This window comes from Glandiceps talaboti, chromosome 22, assembly GCF_964340395.1.
Source record: "Glandiceps talaboti chromosome 22, keGlaTala1.1, whole genome shotgun sequence".
NCBI lineage: Eukaryota > Metazoa > Hemichordata > Enteropneusta > Spengelidae > Glandiceps > Glandiceps talaboti.
The window spans coordinates 815,578-834,759 of record NC_135570.1 but is presented as its reverse complement, the minus strand read 5'-3'; the positions used below and the strand labels follow the sequence as shown (position 1 = coordinate 834,759).

The window sequence follows — 19,182 nt, the reverse complement described above, 5'->3', positions numbered from 1 at the left end:
ACTGGTCTTGTGATGCATGCATGGAAGGCACGTTGTGTGTTGAATCCTATATTCTCTAGCTCCCTCTGGTGGTAACAGTGTAAGTGAATATAATGTAAAGCTCGTAAAGCTACAACCCTTCCTCTGATTTACAATGATATCGCCATCTAGTGTTCATCTGTTTCATAGTTATCACGCCCCACATTCATGATATTACGCCATCTCGGTTGCATTTTATTTAGTATGTCTTTTGTTTTAGATGAACTTTTTTTTTCATTGTCTATGTCTCTCTTTATCACTTTATTTTGTCATTTATATTCACTAAGTGAGCAACATCATCGTAGCGCCCTCCATCTCGACTATCTTATGTTTACATGTTGTGAGAAGGATGGATGGATGGATTGATGGATGGATTGATGGGTGTGTGGATGTGTGGGTGGTGGGGTAGATGGATAGATGGATTGATATAAGGAAGGATTAATTGACTGATTGAGTTATTCATTCACTCATTCACTCACTCACTCACTCACTCACTCACTCACTCACTCACTCACTCACTCACCCACCCACCCACCCACCCACTCACTCACTCACTCACTCACTCACTCATTCATTCATTCATTCTTTCATTCTTTCATTTAATGAACCATTGGGACTACCTCCATTGTTGTTACCAGTACAGTAGTCACCAAGTCAGAAGGCCATCTAGAATGTAACTTTAATATATAGTTTGAGTATCTATACAACTTAGATACTGTAAATTGAGACTTGTCTCTCGTTGGTGTCCAGGTCCGTGCAAAGGTCACGTCTTCAACAAATTCCTTGCTATCATCTCAACTATTCGATGTTGTCACATAAGGCAGCACTTTCTTATCAGCCAAGATAGCAAACTTTCGATCACACCCATCACCACCAAGATGTCGAGACCACGCGTTTTCTTCGATATATCAATCGGTGGTAAAGCAACGGGGAGAGTTGTATTTGAGGTAAGATCAGTATTTTCAAATATTGAGAAGTTTAGGTTTCAAAACATTTTCCTAACTTTAAAGTCGAAAATTCACAAAGATTTCACGTGAATAGATTGACAGGGTTAATTTGTTTTAGACAAGACACTTTTCTGTTAAGGTGAATGTAACATTTAGAGTCAAAAAGTGCTCTGAAAGACAGTTTCTACCGAAGGTTTATGTTTCTGTGACATCATCACATTACGCATGATATCACAGGAGGATGGCGTCGCTGTAAATAGTTAGCGATCATAGTTACAGTCTTTTTACACCACACACACACTGCTGTAGATTAATTACCTCTTTACGGAATTTTCCGACTGATCAAGCGTGCTATTTCTGTCCTTGTCCTGTGATTGCCAATAAAACAATACCTTCTACCTTGCTGTTTTCACTTCCAAAAGTCGATCCACTGGGGATTGTAACAGTAACCATGGTAACTCATGCCCACGACTACTTTCAACACATTGGTTTTATTTATATGTGATGTCATTTCTTACTGACATTAGCTGTCTGCACCCAGACTGATACGTTTGTCATCAATCGGCTTGAACTGTACTCTTATCGATTCATTGTAAAGGGTATATAAAACTATAAAGCTGTCTAATTCTGATCACGAGGGATAATTTCATTGTTTGTTTGTTTGTTTGTTTGTTTATTTATTTATTTGTTTGTTTGTTTGTTTGTTTGTTTGCTTGTACAAGTTGGTTATATATATTAACGATTGAGTACAGTTACTGTTACATTATAACTTCCACAAATATATAACTGAAACAGATAAAAGTGTGGTGTAAACCTACCTACATCAGATGCACCCGCTGTTTTTGTATCAGTTGTGTTGTTGTTGTTGTTGTTGTTGTTGTTGTTGGGGTGTTGTTGTTTTTTTACCTTATATTGTCTTTACATGAAGTTTGTTCTTGGCTCACTTCATGTACATTCAAACGCAGTGGTGTTTTTTCGCGGGTTGTAACAAAAATATAAAGGCCAATGACAGCCTGTCAGTGGTTACCTTATATTGTGATGAAAACAGTGTCTCAAATCATATCTAAATAAAAAAAGTTGTACGCAGTTGAAAGTTATTCTCCGAGATTCCGGGCATACTTTAGGCAGTCTGGGTATATCTTTTACGACTATTTCATTTGCATGACGTAGAGTTAGTCCATAGTGTATCGAGGAGTACATACCACATATAGATAAGTATGTTAATAAAGATACTATAAGATTTACTTCTCATCCAGACAAATCCACTGTTGACCCCTGTTGACCCCTACCCGTGGTCATTTAGCTCTCTTTAAAGGCGTGTCATTTACTGCAAGTCTAAAAATATCAGGTTGTTAAAATCATAACGTCAGGTGTACCCTATAATTATCATCATCCCATTGTTATATGCAATATTGGGAAGTGCGTTTATTCTTATTGTTATTCTTATTCTTATTCTATAAAATCATTGCTTGCTGTGCTTTGGTGAATTTTATTCTTGTGATGTAATTTTCTCAATTATCAGAACATTGTGATATGCAGTTAATCTTCTGCATAATACATATTAACGGTGAGATATTTGTGATTTCAGTTGCGTCCTGATGTTGTACCAAGAACAGCAGGTGAGCGTTTATTGTGTGTGTGTGTGTGTGTGTGTGTGTGTGTGTGTGTGTGTGTGTGTATGTGTGTGTGTGTGTGTGTGTGTGTGAGTGTGTGTATGTATGTATGTATGTATGTATGTATGTATGTATGTATGTATGTATGTATGTATGTATGTATGTATGTATGTATGTATGTATGTATGTATGCGTGCATGTGTGCATGTATGGACGTGGTGGTGTCTCTGTCATCTGTAGGTATAAAAAAACCCATTCAACTCCAACAGTTTATTTTAATACAGAATACTGTATATAATCTTCTGTTGGATTCTCGACATCAGATAATAATAAATTATGGTAAATCAAGAAGTTTAGTTTTTTTACTTTATTCATCCAAAAGTTGTTCTGTTTGTCGACTCTAACATGATAGTAATCGATGTCAGAACAAATTGGTATGTCAAGAATCCTGGGTTGGATGATCGACAACTTTCTACCACCAAGTTATTTACCATTACATATACAATGTATCTCAATGACTTATACATCATAGGTCAATTGTCTGATGTTAGGGAACGTTACCATGGCAATCAACGTCGACGTCATCATTGTATGTCTTTGAAGGGTTATTACTTTCGTTAGTTATTTTCAAATTTATTGAACCGAGGACATTATCTTAACAAGTGTTACCTGTGCATTTCCTCGGACGTGGTTTGTGTGTATGACTATCAAGACATCAAGACATCGAGACATCGAGACGTCAAGGGGTGTTTTTGTAACTCGTCAACTATTAAACTTTTAAAAAAAATAAAATAAAAGCCGTACATTTGTTGTTTATCATATTTTTATAGTCACATGTTTATTTATTGCATAAAATTACCACTTTTACCTACAGATAAAATAAATTTATTACACATTTTTGTGATGTCCAGAGATTCAACAAATACCGGATATTACGTCACGGTGTGCATATCCGTTAATATGATAAACGCATCTTAAAATGTATGAATCCATCAATTTACGATCGACACTCAAGAAATATTTATCAAATTAATTAAGATATCGAATGTTTATTTTGTTTCAAAGATACATGGGGAATTCCTGTAACTAACACAACGACATTATTATAATTAATATTCAGTCAAATTATAAAATGTTGTCTACATTTTATGCCAGTCACCAAGTGTTCTTAAGCATTACCATCTTTTTTTTCTCTTTCACAGAAAACTTTCGAGTCATTTGTACGGGTGAGAAGGGTCTTACTTATAAGAACAGCACCTTTCATCGGATAATCCCTGAGTTTATGTGTCAGGGTGGTGATATCACCAAAGGTGACGGCACCGGTGGGCGTAGTATCTACGGACTGGAGTTTAATGACGAAAATTTTATCCTCAAACACGAAGGACCAGGTAATCATGTGAAAGGAAACATTGTCGAGTGACGATTTTGCAAATATAAATTTCATTTAACAAATTATCGGCTTACATTTAATTGTTACCTTGTTATACAAGTATAAATCATATTTAGAAGCCGTTATCACCAATAGTCATACATATAGCACATGTCTGGACTCAGCTCCAGACACAAAACAGTAACAACAACAAATCGATGGACGCGAGTAGTTGTACCACAGGAAATTTGGGTACCAGTGCTTCAGTTGCATAACTCTTTATCAATACACGGTAGCCAGTACTCGTTCGTTCGTTCTTTCGTTCGTTCGTTTCGTCCTTGTACTGGTACGATGTTTAATTATACTATAATTACTGATTACTGTATTATTTGCAGGTACCCTGTCAATGGCCAATGCTGGACCAAACACTAACAGTTCACAATTCTTCATCTGTACGGAAATGACGGATTGGTAAGATTCATCTTACTCTGTGAAAGTGTGTTAGGAAGTGAGTTATTCCTAAACCAGTATAAACATGGGTATATTATACTGTAACAAATTAGACTTTAATAAAGTAGATCAGAGTAAAAGCACTGGAATAGAGTAGTCTAAGATTATTTCATACAGTATAATAATGAAAGTGGTCATATGGATGTCAAATTGATAGTAGTTTTGGATTTGTCCTATTCTAGTTCACATAGAAGCGATGAGTCCAGAGAGCCTTATGTAACAGACTAGTTTTCATTAATTTTAATTTCAGTGTAATGTAAAGACTTGAATGCTATATACAATTTTGATAAGGCAACTTGAATAACACACACACACACACATATATATATATATATATATATATATATATATATATATATATATATATATATATATATATATATATATATATATATATATATATATATATATATATATATATATATATATAATATATATATCCCAGAGAGTTGGGCATCGATCTGGTTTGGCAATATCATTCACTACTATGTGGATCCATCAGTCTCAAGTCTAGTTTCGAACTCCAATTATGTTATAGCACTTGGTATAGGCTGCCCACTCGTCCTGGGGTTTTGACATCCATGTATGCCAACCTTTATACAGGTGGTAACACGTCAGATCACTGTATTTTCTAAAGTAATCTGAGGTAAAACATATTCTCATCATCGGTTTTCAAGCCACAACTTACATGAATTATTATTTGTTCCAATAGGTTAGATGACGCCCATGTAGTATTTGGCAAAGTTGTCGATGGAATGAACGTAGTCCGGAAAATGGAAGCACAGGGAACTGAAGATGGGGAAGTAACTGCTGTCGTAAAAATTGACAATTGTGGCCAACTGAAATAACCCTTTTTAGTATTTAGATCGAGAATGCGTAATCTAACCCGGTTCAATTCCAAGTTGTGTTCATGTTGTTTTACACCGACAAGCTAGTAATTCTTAATTCCAGTTTGGATCCTGATATTGTTATTTTGTTGTGATATTTATTTCAACTTAAACACATATTTAAACACGAACATAATCGATAACATATATGAACATGCGAGTTGCTAGTGGAATAGCCATATTATACGTGTGTTCACCTCTTTGCCGTTCACCAACCCATTTTGAGAACTTCGTTTTCTTCGAGTAATATTAATAAGCTTATAATATTGTATTGACCGTAGTAAAAGCAGTTTTCGATGGATCATATAGTAATCTAATGGGACTTTTCTGAAATAAATTACCTGTGTCACACATATCCCGGTTTTGCTGTCTCATTTAACTTAAACTTATCTATAGTAATTTTTTTTGTTCGAAGATTTGTTTTTCTTTATTTTCCTTGTGATACTGCGGACCGACAGGTTTGGTCGAGCGGCCACCCTATTCTGTAATGGCGCCATCTATCGGTGTATAGTGTTTCTTGACAACTTGCAATACTATACCCTTTAGTCTTGTCTATGCTCCGAAAACATGTAAATGTCTATCAACGGTCACATACATACCTACCTACCTACCTACCTACCTACCTACCTACCTACCCACCCACCTACCTACCTACCTACCTACCTACCTACCTACCTACCTACCTACACAAACATATACATACATACATACATACATACATACATACATACATACATACATACATACATACATACATACATACATACATACATACACACATACATACATACATACATACATACATACATACATACATGAACAAAGTAATAGTGTTTTATACATCCGCCATTTGTAAAAGAGTGAACATTTGCATCCCTTGTAACAGATCTTGACTGATTATTTGTACATGGAAGCCGAATAATACAGGTCATGCAGGTAGAATTTGTGTATCACGTTGTTTATGTATGTTTATGTTTGTGTGTGTTGATGTGGCTTTGTTTCTGACCAGATTATTTGTTGTAAACCGAAAATAGCCCCCCCCCCACCTCGATTCTTAGATTCTTATATGTTCTCATATAGTCATATCGTCTGACGATATGGTGAATAAATGCCATTTTGATAAATTTTTGCACATAGTAATTATTACCGAGGCGATGGTCATAATAATCTCGTGACATAGTTTATGTCGATACAAAACATCGTGTACACATGTACAACAAATCAGAATTAAGTAACGAATGTTTACGTACTTGTTTTTCCAAATATAATGTCAACATCATCATTTTACAAATACTTTTTGATTGAAATTGTGTTATTTGGCAAAATTAGCAAACTGTCTATAAATCAGCAAATCGATCGATCGATAGATCACGACTACCATCATGCTTCTTTTGACTATTTATCATTGTTTATTGAACAATCTCAAGAACTACTGTTAGATATTTAAATGGCGGGTGTGATTTCTATAATCCCTTAGATTTGTTGTCACCTTTTCGCTATAATATTTTGTCCCTGTATTTCGATGTACACCAGATCTTTAGTAAAAGTTGTGCATGCAAGCCCACCCCCCTTCTTGTCAATGGTATCACCCAACTTTGCAATCGCTCGACGCCCCACTACTCACCACAACTTTGAAGTTCTTGTTCAGACGACACCTTCCACTGTCCGATGTGAATTACGCCGTGGATTTGCAGGTGGAACGGAGTCGCTTTCGAAAGTTTACACAATATTACAAGTATATCTACTCAATCAGTGATATTATGACTAACCGATAATTTGGGAGTGACCCGATTTGAAACTTCAAGTGTAACTTCATTGGTATTTCGGACGAAAGCGGCGAGCAACATGATTTAGTGTGCAGAGATTGCAAATACATGTTATTACATCGCCATTCATTGATTCGATCGCTCGCTGCACGACAACGTTCGTTGGTGGAGGGTCGACCCGCGGGTCTATATGGTCAGCCAATTCGGAGTTATAAATCTTCATTGTCATCAAAGTTCATAATGTAATTGTTACCCAGGTACGTTCCTTGTTTCTTTTTTCACCACCAGCTTGTTTTAGGGTGATTGACGTTGTGTGAAGGGTAAATCACGTTACAAACGTGAACCAGCCCCTTGCTAGTCGCGTGTGTGATCGATGTAATTCGTCCAGCAACGAGATCGCTGATCTGGGTCACATCAATGATCTATGAACATGTGGCGTTGCAAACGATTTAATGGCTACAAGTTAGAAATGTAGGCATCAGTGTTTGTATTTACAAGATATAATTTGATTTGCTGTCGTAAATTCCGACATATACTTGACACCTGTGATAGTGCGTAACTTCGGCTTTTTAATTTTGTGTACTTTGAACCGAATCAAACGTTATCTTATTTGGGTGTTAGATTTGAGTTATTGGGCCATTGCTTCATTTAGAAGTACATTGACATCACAGTCAAAAATGAAACCATATTTTGTCAATGTGTATTAAGAATTTCGGAGTCATGAAATTAAAAGCAATAACAAAAACAAACTGGGAACAACATTTGTAAATATTGTAGTTGTATGGAACATTTCTTTCACAGTCAAGCGTACTGCACTGGAATCATTTCCAACAAGACGTTCGATTTTAATATTTTTTGTGTGAATTCATCCCTAACTTTGGTTATAAAGATCTGAGTTGTTTCTCTGAATGTTTTGGAGCAATTATGTATTTTAAGATACTGTGCTTTGAAACAGCTGATCAAACTAATAAATTAGGTTTTCAAATTGTGAGAATCTTGAACTTTTTAAAAGGTGTAACCCAACAGTTTAGTACTCAAGATTTTATCTTGTAAAGAGGTAGAACTCATAAACTACATAAATGTAGAATATTAAATGAACTACAGTGCCTTTGTATTACACTGTCTGAATTCACACTTTTATGGTCATTGCCATGTTATTCAAGGTAAAATATATATATCGTGGAATGTGGGTGGAAAGATTGAATTTTGTTTATCTCAAGAAATTAGTACCATTTTCATTTGTATTGAAATCATGGCTGGACATAATCTCCCATGTAAATGTTGGTTGATCTTCCCCATGGACACTTCTACTTTTATAGTATGACCAAACTATCCCAAACTTTTAACACCTCAGTAATTGTACATTATTAAATGACTTGTCTACTAAGAACCAGACAGCCTGTACTACACAGATGCAAATACACCTGTACATAGGTAATAAATACTAACAGTTTGTTAGAATAATTGTGCTGTGTAATAATGTCTATATTTGACCAGGTTGGCTTCTGTATGTTAGCTTGGTTCTAAAACTTGTTCTGCAAAATTTGTATTTCTCTGCAACAGTGTGAAAATAATATTGAGAAGTTGTATATGTAATCTTGACAGTACAGTCTTCTTGCCTCACACTATATTAGTTTATTCATCAATATTACAAATTCACTCTTAAATTCAGTTTTCAGTAAGTAGAATGCTGCGAGTACCTTTTAAATATGTAGCAAAGATTGTCCCCCCAAAAAACAACAACAAAACAAAACAAAAAAAACAACAACAAAAAACAAAAAACAAAAACATAAAGTAAGCTTGTGTTCCATTAACTAAGCAAAACTTGGCACAGATATGAAAATCTAAGTCACAGTGGTACAGCTTTATTGTACAATATAGTAGGAAATAGTACCAGGTGTACATGTCAATACAAATATGGTATTAGATTCTCTCTTCAGTCCAAGGGGCACAAATTAGTCTGTGAGGTAAGCTGTGACAGGATACCTTCACACATTGGTCACTCTTGTGAGGATGGAGTGACACTACATATTTTACAGTCTTTAGCACAAATGTAACTGTAATATTTTCACACTGAATTCTTAGTTTGTCAAAATATGCAATGTTCACACTCTGTTTCAGTTTATTCACAATATCAACCATTATTATTGGTTTCACCTATGATTATCCCTTGATAAAAAGGAGTATAGCTGAGTCACCAATCCAGCACATAAAGTAGAGAACTGGTAGAGGCAAACTTGATACTGATCTGGCAAGTAAATAAAGTAGAGAACTGGTAGAGGCGGCAATTAAAGTAGAGAACTGGTAGAGGTAAACTTGATACTGATTCAGCAATTAAAGTAGAGAACTGGTAGAGGCAAACTTGATACTGATCCGGTATCCAGCAAGTAAAGTAGAGGCATACTTGGTAAAGTGAAAGTACATTACCTGGTAGGTTAGGAATTTATTGAAGTATTTAAATCATGCTGGTACCGTGTTTCATAATTTCACAGTTTTTCAATGTATGTTCAAACACGTTTACACAGAGTATATTGTGATTGGATTGCCTTCAAGGGATACACCTTGTCTTTTGTTATGTGTTGATGGATGTACCATTGACAAAAACAAACACTGTCTTCAAAGTTGAAGCTCACATTTCAAGGTGTGTTTATATCACTTGTCATAATAACAGTCTGTATTTTTACAATTCATTGGGTTCTCTGGTTCACTATTTTTGAAGTTTATTCTCTGCCTCTGACGTCAAAAAAGATCAAGTTTTTTGTGCTGAATAATTATAGAACTATTGTAAATGTTGTGACGTCATTGTGGACTGCCGTCTTTACTTACATTTACCATTGTTATTTGTTTAGACATTCTGATAAAACAACTGTTCTAGATTACTTAGTCTTTGAAGGCCAAGAGACAACAAGGTGAGATTTTCAACAATTGCTTTGAAAGTAGACTTGAGTCATACATCAACAATGGCAGATTCACTGTCATGTGTCTGTGTTTTGTTGTGAAAGTCTGTGAAAGTCAACTAGACTCATTGAGGTGATACCTTTGGGAGATACCAATGATTTTAATTACATTTATCACAGCAATGGCTACAAAGCAAAACTCATAAAAAGGGTTATGTGGTCAGGACAATAAATACAAGTGATTTGTAAGACAGTACCATTGGGAATAATTAGTTGATGGATGCTACCAAAGCCTTTCCCATGTTTTGTACTAAATTCTATAAACTTCTAGATCCTATGCAATTAAAAAGAAATAGCACAAGAAAATTAATACCATGTGTATACTAAAGAATATATCTCATTTGAAATGTCTGAAATCTATTCTGTACTTTTTCCTCTACAAAATTAAATTAATTTAAAATTCTGGTAAATTCAAAATAGTTGTAAATTCATTTATTTTCTTAACAACATAGGTTGTTAAAACCTGATTCAAACAAAGCAGTTATTCTGGAACCATGAAGTGTCAAGACAGGCGTCACTCAAATTGGATTTCACTAGCAATGTTTTGTCTAGGTATGTCATTCTACAGCTCTCAATTCAGAAATTGTGAATTTTTACCAAATTCCCGGTCTCTGAGTCTTTTCAAAAGGGATTCTAAAAAACATTCGGAATAGAAAGATAAGTTTTCCACTTTAATTAGGCTACAACTCTGCAGAATTATGTCATTATTTTAATCAAGCAACTGTGTATGGTAACTGTAACATTGCCAACTAAAAATAGACTTGGATGAAAGTGTTCACCAGCACATAGATACAGGGCTATGTAGTACCCAAGCTGAAGTGGGACAAGGTCAAAGGTCGTTGATTATATTGTAATGGCTTACTATCATACCATTTTGACATGGTGAGTATCTGTTGATCCTTGCCATGTATGGTATTTGTGAATTAGGTTAGAGTAAATATCCTTTATTACTATAGATTAGCTATAGGATTGTGTGAAGTATTGGTGTGCATCTTATGGATGGAAGGTACATGACTTAGGCATAGTTGCAGAATCTGTGTAGGTATGTCCATATGTATTTACAACCATGTACTTGTAATGTATTGTAACAGGCAGATAGTTTCTAAGCTTTAAAGGCTCACTTTGAAAAAAGGATTAAACAGTAGGTGTGAAAAATAGTAATCTGACAAAATTACAGAAAAAGTTGGCCTAGAACTAACTCCACTAACTAAAGTTGTTGCACTTCATCTTTGTCCTTTGGGGTGTTTTTTGCAAACCCCATAAGAAAATAAGTAAAATGAAAAATGTTCAGTAACACAAAATAAAATATGTAAAAAAAGAATTGCAAATAAAAACAAAGCTTCAATTATTTCGGCTAGCCCAGAACTACCGACTAATCCTGTGTAATCCTTACAGCGCCACTGATAAGAATAACTCTAATGTGAGAACCTGGGATTGATACCCTGGCTTTTAAGAAAATTATATTTATTTGTTTATCTTCTTTTTTAGATGCCAATGTTTGTTATTTAGAATGTACATATGTAATATATGCTGTTGTTCACAGTTGGATGCCCAGATGAACAAGATGTTTTAGATTACAACATAGACTGTCGACAGTTGTTTGTGCCTTTTTGCTACATTTTATCTAAAACTAAAGTCGTTGCCTCGCTCCGATCCAGAGCAATACGATAACCACGTACTGATCAGTGAGTGCCAGAGGCACGAGTGACAGCCGTGCGCGCCTTTGGCACTCACAGTTCGTGCCTTCGGCAATCGCATTTCCTATCAGTACAGTACGCATTAGTATCCAGTGCTACGGAGCGAGGTGACAAAAAAGCAAAAAAGGCACAAACGACTGTCGACAGTCTAATTACAACAGTGCAGGGTAAAAATGTAGGTCAAGCTATAAACATGGCATGAGAGGTCAAAGTCAATATTTGTATGGTTACTATGTCAGACTTTGATAGACATAATCTATACTGAGTTTATTTATGAATTTATAGATACCTGCTTTCACTACTTTTTTTTTCTTTTCTGACATACAGTGCAGTATAGCCAACTGACATACAGTGCAGTATAGCCTACTGACATAGAGTGCAGTATAGCCAACTGACATACAGTGCAGTATAGCCAACTGACATACAGACTTTACAGTGCAGTATAGCCAACTGACATAGAATGCAGTATAGCCAACTGACATAGAGTGCAGTATAGCCAACTGACATAGAGTGCAGTATAGCCAACTGACATACAGTGCAGTATAGCCAACTGACATACAGTGTAGTATAGCCAACTGACATAGAGTGCAGTATAGCCAACTGACATAGAGTGCAGTATAGCCAACTGACATACAGTGCAGTATAGCCAACTGACATACAGTGTAGTATAGCCAACTGACATACAGTGTAGTATAGCCAACTGACATAGAGTGCAGTATAGCCAACTGACATACAGTGTAGTATAGCCAACTGACATAGAGTGCAGTATAGCCAACTGACATACAGTGTAGTATAGCCAACTGACATAGAATGCAGTATAGCCAACTGACATAGAGTGCAGTATAGCCAACTGACATAGAGTGCAGTATAGCCAACTGACATAGAGTGCAGTATAGCCAAATGACAATGTAGTTCTGTGTATGCTAAATATATCCAACAGAAGCTATGTGAAAGAAACAAGTTGTCATGTACTGTACGTGCGTGGATGAATAACATTTAGGTTTTAAATAAATTGTAAATGTCGTAATTTAACTGGATGAGCAGATTAGGTAGAGTATTAAAACTCAGTCCTTTGTCATAAGGTGAATGCTAAGATGCTTATCTGGATATACCAACATACCTGAATAGAATTGTGCCCTAATCATTAAATGCCATTTTGATGTGACCTTTGACCCGGTGTGTTGACTTAAGTCTTTTTAGACTGCAGGTATTAAAAGTTAATGTCAATAAAAATAGGCTTATATACACCCCTATACTGACACCATTATTTATTTTGAGCTTAGTTCACCAGTTACATGCAGACTGGGAGATTTGTTTTTGAAGATGATCATTACATGTATGTAGGCCACACAACTCTGGATATCCTACTCATGGCAGAGTAGTAAGAATGAAATAAGGCCAACGTTGAAACTAGGCCAACATATATTGTAGTGCTTGTGCTAAGGTGTCTGAACTTTGGTAACACTAACAGAAAGGCCCAGCAGAAAGGGGAGATCAGGTAAACTTGCATATTTTCCAGTAGAGTGTAGGGTATGTTTGTTTGTATCGGGAACCCACAGTAAAATGACTGGGGAGCCCAGGTAGACCTACTTACCACTCTGAGCAAAAACACAGGTAGGGAACTCTGGTAAAATGACTGAGGGACCCAGATAGATTTTACCTACTTACCATCCTTAAAATGAGTACAATGATATTAATGAAAGTTCAGTTTCAAATTCAATACAATTATGCTGTTAGCTTTTATATTTTCACTCGTTACATTTTAGCACATTTACATGAAGTGAATTTTGTATGAAAATTTATAAGATCAAAATGGAATCACTTTCACCAGTAAATACTTATTAGTACACACGATATCATCACAAAACCATACATTTTGAACCCAAATATTTAAGGGAGATAGAAATGTGTGGTTTTGTAGCGATGTTAGAGACACTATCTCAGAGTAAAAAGTAGGAGTCTAGAGGTAAAGTGTGAAATAGGTGTGAAATACATTTAGCTTACAAAACTGCATATCTTCAAGTACCTGGTAGCTGCTAAGTATGTGTGAAGTCAATCAAAATTTGCTGTCAAAGTTCTCTAATTGTTCCTCTGCTAAAGTAAATTGGTGTGTCATTCCAGTATAACAATAATTATTGATTGGTCATGTGAAGCTATTTACAAGAACAAACTTGTCATCATTTCTTCCTCATTCTTGCCCCATGGCATACTGCATACTGGTTTGACAGAATTTTCTGGTCAAATAATATTTTCAAGCCAGATAGTCAAGTCTCTGGACTACTATTTGTGGCAGTCAGATATTATCCTGTGCCAAGTATTTAGTGTATGGCTGTTTTTGGATATTTCCTTCAGTAATGATTTTGCAGAGTTTACCAGGAGTAACACTGGAAGTCTGCAGACATTTAGATAAGTCATATGGGGTATATTTTCCCTGCTATTTATACGACCTCAAAACATAAGACATTTTGTAGTTAATTGGCCTAAATTTGGGTGGGATTTAGTTTCTAAAAAGGGGAGATTTTTCAAAGATTTCATGGGTTAACCTGGGGACTCACTGGGTATAGTTTGGGGAAAGTATATTCTGTACTCTTGCAATTTCGTAGCTGACTTCTCTACTCGCACTGACCTGGCAAGCTACACTGGTTAGCCCATCTGTCTGACTTCTCTACTCGCACTGACCTAGCAAGCTACACTGGTTAGCCCGTCTGTCTGGTTTGGTAAATGTGACAGTGTTAGATGCTATACCAATTGTGAGTAGTATAGCAATAAACTGGGCTTTGTAAATACAAAACTAGACCTCCATCCCTGACGTACCAAACTGTTGTCTTGTACAACTACTCTTAGTTGAAAATAAATCTGACCATTAGTCTAACTCTAAGATATACTTACTACTGTGTGTTCTGCTTGTTAAGTAGCATTGTGCACTTGTGTGCACCTGATCACTCCATAACTTACTCAAGTCATTGGATCTAGTTTGACTAGCATGCACGGGGTTAGAGTGAAACGCATTTATCAAGTTGGTGAGGATCAGATGGAACTTTAAAAGTACAGTGTGTTTAGGCCAACCCCCCAAAATATATGTTGGTGCAATTACCTGACCTTACCTAATTTTTACCTAAACTAAACTGTTTATCTATCAATCAATTAAATAATCAAAAACATTTATAAAGTGCCTGAGTAATGTTCAAAGATGATAAAAAGTAACCAAGTACGTAGTGTTGCACTGCAAAAAAGATGAGTTTTAAATGTCTTTCTTGAATTTATCAAGAGTAGGAGCATGACAAAGTTCTACTTGCAGACTGTTCAATATTTAGTGGGGCATCAAATGAGAATGTGCATTCACATACATTATATGATTTCAGTTACATGTACATTGAGTTGAAATTATTTTGAGGAAATATTTCAAAAATGGGAAGAAAAGGAGAACTTTTAATAGAATAAGTACCAACAATGCCATAATTTCCCTGAAATAAAACTAAAAAATAATTTCAATTCTACCTATTTTTGAAAAGTATATACAGACATGACAACCACACAATTTATTTTGCTTAGTCTTATGATTTCAAGGTTTATTTGTATATACTGTGTGTTCACTCTTTATAGGGGAGAGGTGAAAGCTGTAAAATGTGTGTCAGTAGCATAAAAAATGTCCACAAATTTTTACATTTTATTGTTACGTATGTAGAAATCTCATTTAGTCAGGGTTAATTTCTGTTCAAATGTAGATGTCAGGAAACCTTTGTAGTAGGGGGTGTGCCATTGTTGATTAGTAAGTTGGATTAGTTTTGTGACTTATATGTGTGTTGTACATTTTAATTTGATTGTTAAATGTACTAGACCCTCCACCACTCCTGGTCAACTCTGGGTGGAGGGTCTATGACTAGACTTAGGAGTTTGATAGAAGAACAAGTTTTACATCTGGTACCCTGGAATCCATGCGGATTGGGATTTTACGTTTTGCTTTGCAATCACTAAAAACATGGACCCAACACTTCTAGGGTCTATCATTTTATTATTTACTGACTTTAGGGGTATATCATGTATGATAGCCATTCCTAAGAATTTTGCATTCCAACAATTGTTGTGTGTATGACCAAAAATGTAAAGGCTTTGGTCTTATGGAAGGAAAGCATTCAGTTTATATCTGAGGTTTGTGTCTGTTTTGTTTTATCAGTCTTTTGTACTCGTTTCAAACTCGTGCAGTGAGTGTCGTAACTGCTGTACAGGCATTTTCTTTCAATTATTTGAGAATTATATTTCTATTGGGTCTTTGTTCTCAGCATGTTCTATTTCTGAATTACAAGGTTTCCATTTGTGTGTATTTCTTTGTTCTTTTATATCATTACCATTTCACACTTCAGTGTATGTACTTTCTTGAAAAAGCTGACACGAGATAGTTTTGGTCTGTGTTTGTCACTGTGTTATGACAAAATAATAATAATCATCTTTATTTATACTTGATAGTTCTTTAAGTATATAAACACTTATCTCCCAAGAAACCCAGTGAGGGCCATCCCTCATGGGTTCAGTGTTAATGCAGAAGGAAACTGGAGTACCTGGGGAAATCCTGTGTTGTCCAGTAGAGTCAAACTGAATGACACTCTATCTTACTTACAGCATGGTAAATGTAATCAAACCTTGAATGAGTTCGAACCCCAACCGACCGCAGTGATAAGAGGCAAGTACTTTAACCACTCTGCCACTGACAACCCTCAAAATATCAAAAGAGTAAAACTTTTTCTCTGAACATTTTTTACAGTCGGTGACAGTCAAGCATTGATAAGTCAAACTTGTTACAAACAGGGAGAATATAGAAATGAAATGGCATTGATAACACTTGACTCAGCATGAGACTTGTATTACATTTCATGGTTTAATAACAGCAGTAGTCTCTTTATGTGCACATGAAATGCAATGCAGAGGAACTTCAAATTTGTTTGTGAAAGTGAACTGTTATGTCAAGACATGCTGTGCTAAGTGTTATTAATTCCATTTCATCTGTTTATATTCTGTTTGTAATAAGTTTCACTCATTAATGCTTACATGCCACTGACTGTAGTTATGTTGTGCGATGTATACATGTACATTGTAAACATCAATGATTGACATTGTCAGACCATACCAGTGTCTGGGACCAGTATTTCCTTTATGTCTATTAGTATGACAACATGTCATTTTCACACTCAACAATTTGTGATGGATGACACACCAAAATTTGGTGTTTCCCATAGTTCTTACAAAAACCTAATTTATGTCATTTTGACCCACAACAAAAAGATGCCTCTTTTTAAACTAGCCATATGGATCATGATGAGGCGTGTATTTTGAATTTTGATATAAACAGTGTTTTCTTTACTTTCTACTTGAAAAATCAATGTAAAACAACATATGCCAAGTCCTTGTTTGTAACTAAATAAATTGCAAAAGATTAATGTGTAAAATGTTTGTTATTGTATGTACATGAAAAAACTTTTTACACTTTTTTAAAAGCTTTTTGCTATGTATTGAGATACAAACGCAGACTTGATCAGTGTTGATTCACATTGACATTTCAAGTAGGAAGCCGTGATAAAATTGTTTTATAAATAAAAAAACAAAAATAAATGCCCAATCTTTATCCATATGTCCACTTTTAGAGGATGGGAACACTTTACTGTATGTTTATCTGAATGTTAGTTCATCTTGTCTAGTTTGTACTTTGTATCTCTGTGAAATTGCTCCACACTTTCTTTGTGAAAAGTAGTACACAGCCTTGAAATTACAAAATAAGTTATCTGGACTGCCAAATGTATAAGTCTGTTAAACCAATGGAAATCAGTAGAAACTTGTAACTGAAAAAAGGTCACTTGGCTAAATGTGATTATCCAAGGGTAGAAGTTGAACTTACACACCAATTGCATTTGAACAAAAAGACCCATGGTGCCAATATGGGTACAAAGATTGTTACTAGAATAAAAACAATCTGATGTGTGGGTAATTAGGTACTTTTGTCATTCACTACAATTTACTTTTGTATGTTTATTTCTAAAGAAGTTATTTACTACATTCACATGACATTGTGGATAACAACAGCTATTGCATACCAGTATATACACACATTCTGATTTCATAACCTACACAGTACAACGTTGTTGTTTGTGTACATCTCATCACATAACTGTATACATGTATGGTGTTATTGTTGACCTAACCAGAGTGTTTTGGAGGGAAATCCCAGTAGCAAAGTGAGGAAATGAGGTAAAGTTTCCAAAGTTGTACCGTAAATTTGGTGTAGAACTTCAGTAAATGTAAAATATCTATGTTTTGCTGACCTCATGATGCTGTAAGTTTTATAAGGTAGAGAACACCAGTAATAGAGTGAGGAAATCATGTAATTTTATATACCTATGTTTTGCCACATAAATTTGGTACGAAAAGCTGTTAAAATATTTGTCAATTTAAATTTTGCGTAACAGCAATTTTGTCCAAGAGTGGGAGACACAAGTGTTGGGAAATCATGTAAAACTCTTTAAATTGTGCCATAAAGTTGGTGTGTAACTCCATCACAATATCTTGGCAACTTAGGTAGATCTTTGTTAACGTAACAATGTCCGAGTAACAGAGTGGGGAAGTCAAAACTAAGATTTCTCAATGCTGTATTATAAATTTTTATGTGGAAGTCTGGTAATAGTCTGGATGTCAACGTGGTCTCTAAAGAGAGAGAGAGAGAGAGCTGAAAGATTCCATGAAGGGTGGCCCTAGGGTAGACTGCAGGTAAAATGTCTGGGCCAAGGAAGTAGATAGTAGATGTTACCAACTTTTATGACCCCCAATTCAAAAGTCTGCAAAAAACCCCCCAGTTTTATTGTTTGATAGGGTGAGACTCAATAGGGGCACCATCAGTAGATGGGCAGAGGCACAGGTGCTTGTAGTCTAGTCCCTTTATGGAATTGTTACAATTTACACCTCCACTCACCACATTGGTGGTTTATAGACCATGTTGGCAACCACACTAAGGTGCTTGTGAAGTTGCTATTATACATTGTATTATAGAGAACTATACCGTGAGACTGTCAGGCCAAACATGTAGCTACTTCATCCTCACGTCATAGCTCAGCCTAATGGCCTTACATGTATAGTTCTCTATCCTCACTCTGTAGCTCGCTGTTCAGCCAAATGGTCTCACTCACACAGATCTCTATCCTCACTCCGTAGCTCGCTGTTCAGCCAAATGGCCTCACTCACACAGATCTCTATCCTCACTCCGTAGCTCGCTGTTCAGCCAAATGGCCTCACTCACACAGATCTCTATCCTCACTCCGTAGCTCGCTGTTCAGCCAAATGGCCTCACTCACACAGATCTCTATCCTCACTCCGTAGCTCGCTGTTCAGCCAAATGGCCTCACTCACACAGATCTCTATCATCACTCCGTAGCTCG

The 19,182-nt window shown here is 35.8% G+C and overlaps 1 protein-coding gene across 1 annotated transcript; it reads left to right on the top strand.

Moving 5' to 3' along the window:
• Nucleotides 1-850: 850 nt before the first annotated feature.
• Nucleotides 851-5,658, top strand: LOC144452196 (peptidyl-prolyl cis-trans isomerase E-like). The gene is made up of 5 exons (XM_078143244.1): nt 851-965; nt 2,554-2,584; nt 3,781-3,966; nt 4,343-4,418; nt 5,170-5,658. Exons 1-5 carry the CDS (start codon nt 897-899, stop codon nt 5,303-5,305), a joined length of 498 nt encoding a protein of 165 aa, XP_077999370.1. The 5' UTR covers nt 851-896; the 3' UTR covers nt 5,306-5,658.
• Nucleotides 5,659-19,182: the final 13,524 nt, after the last annotated feature.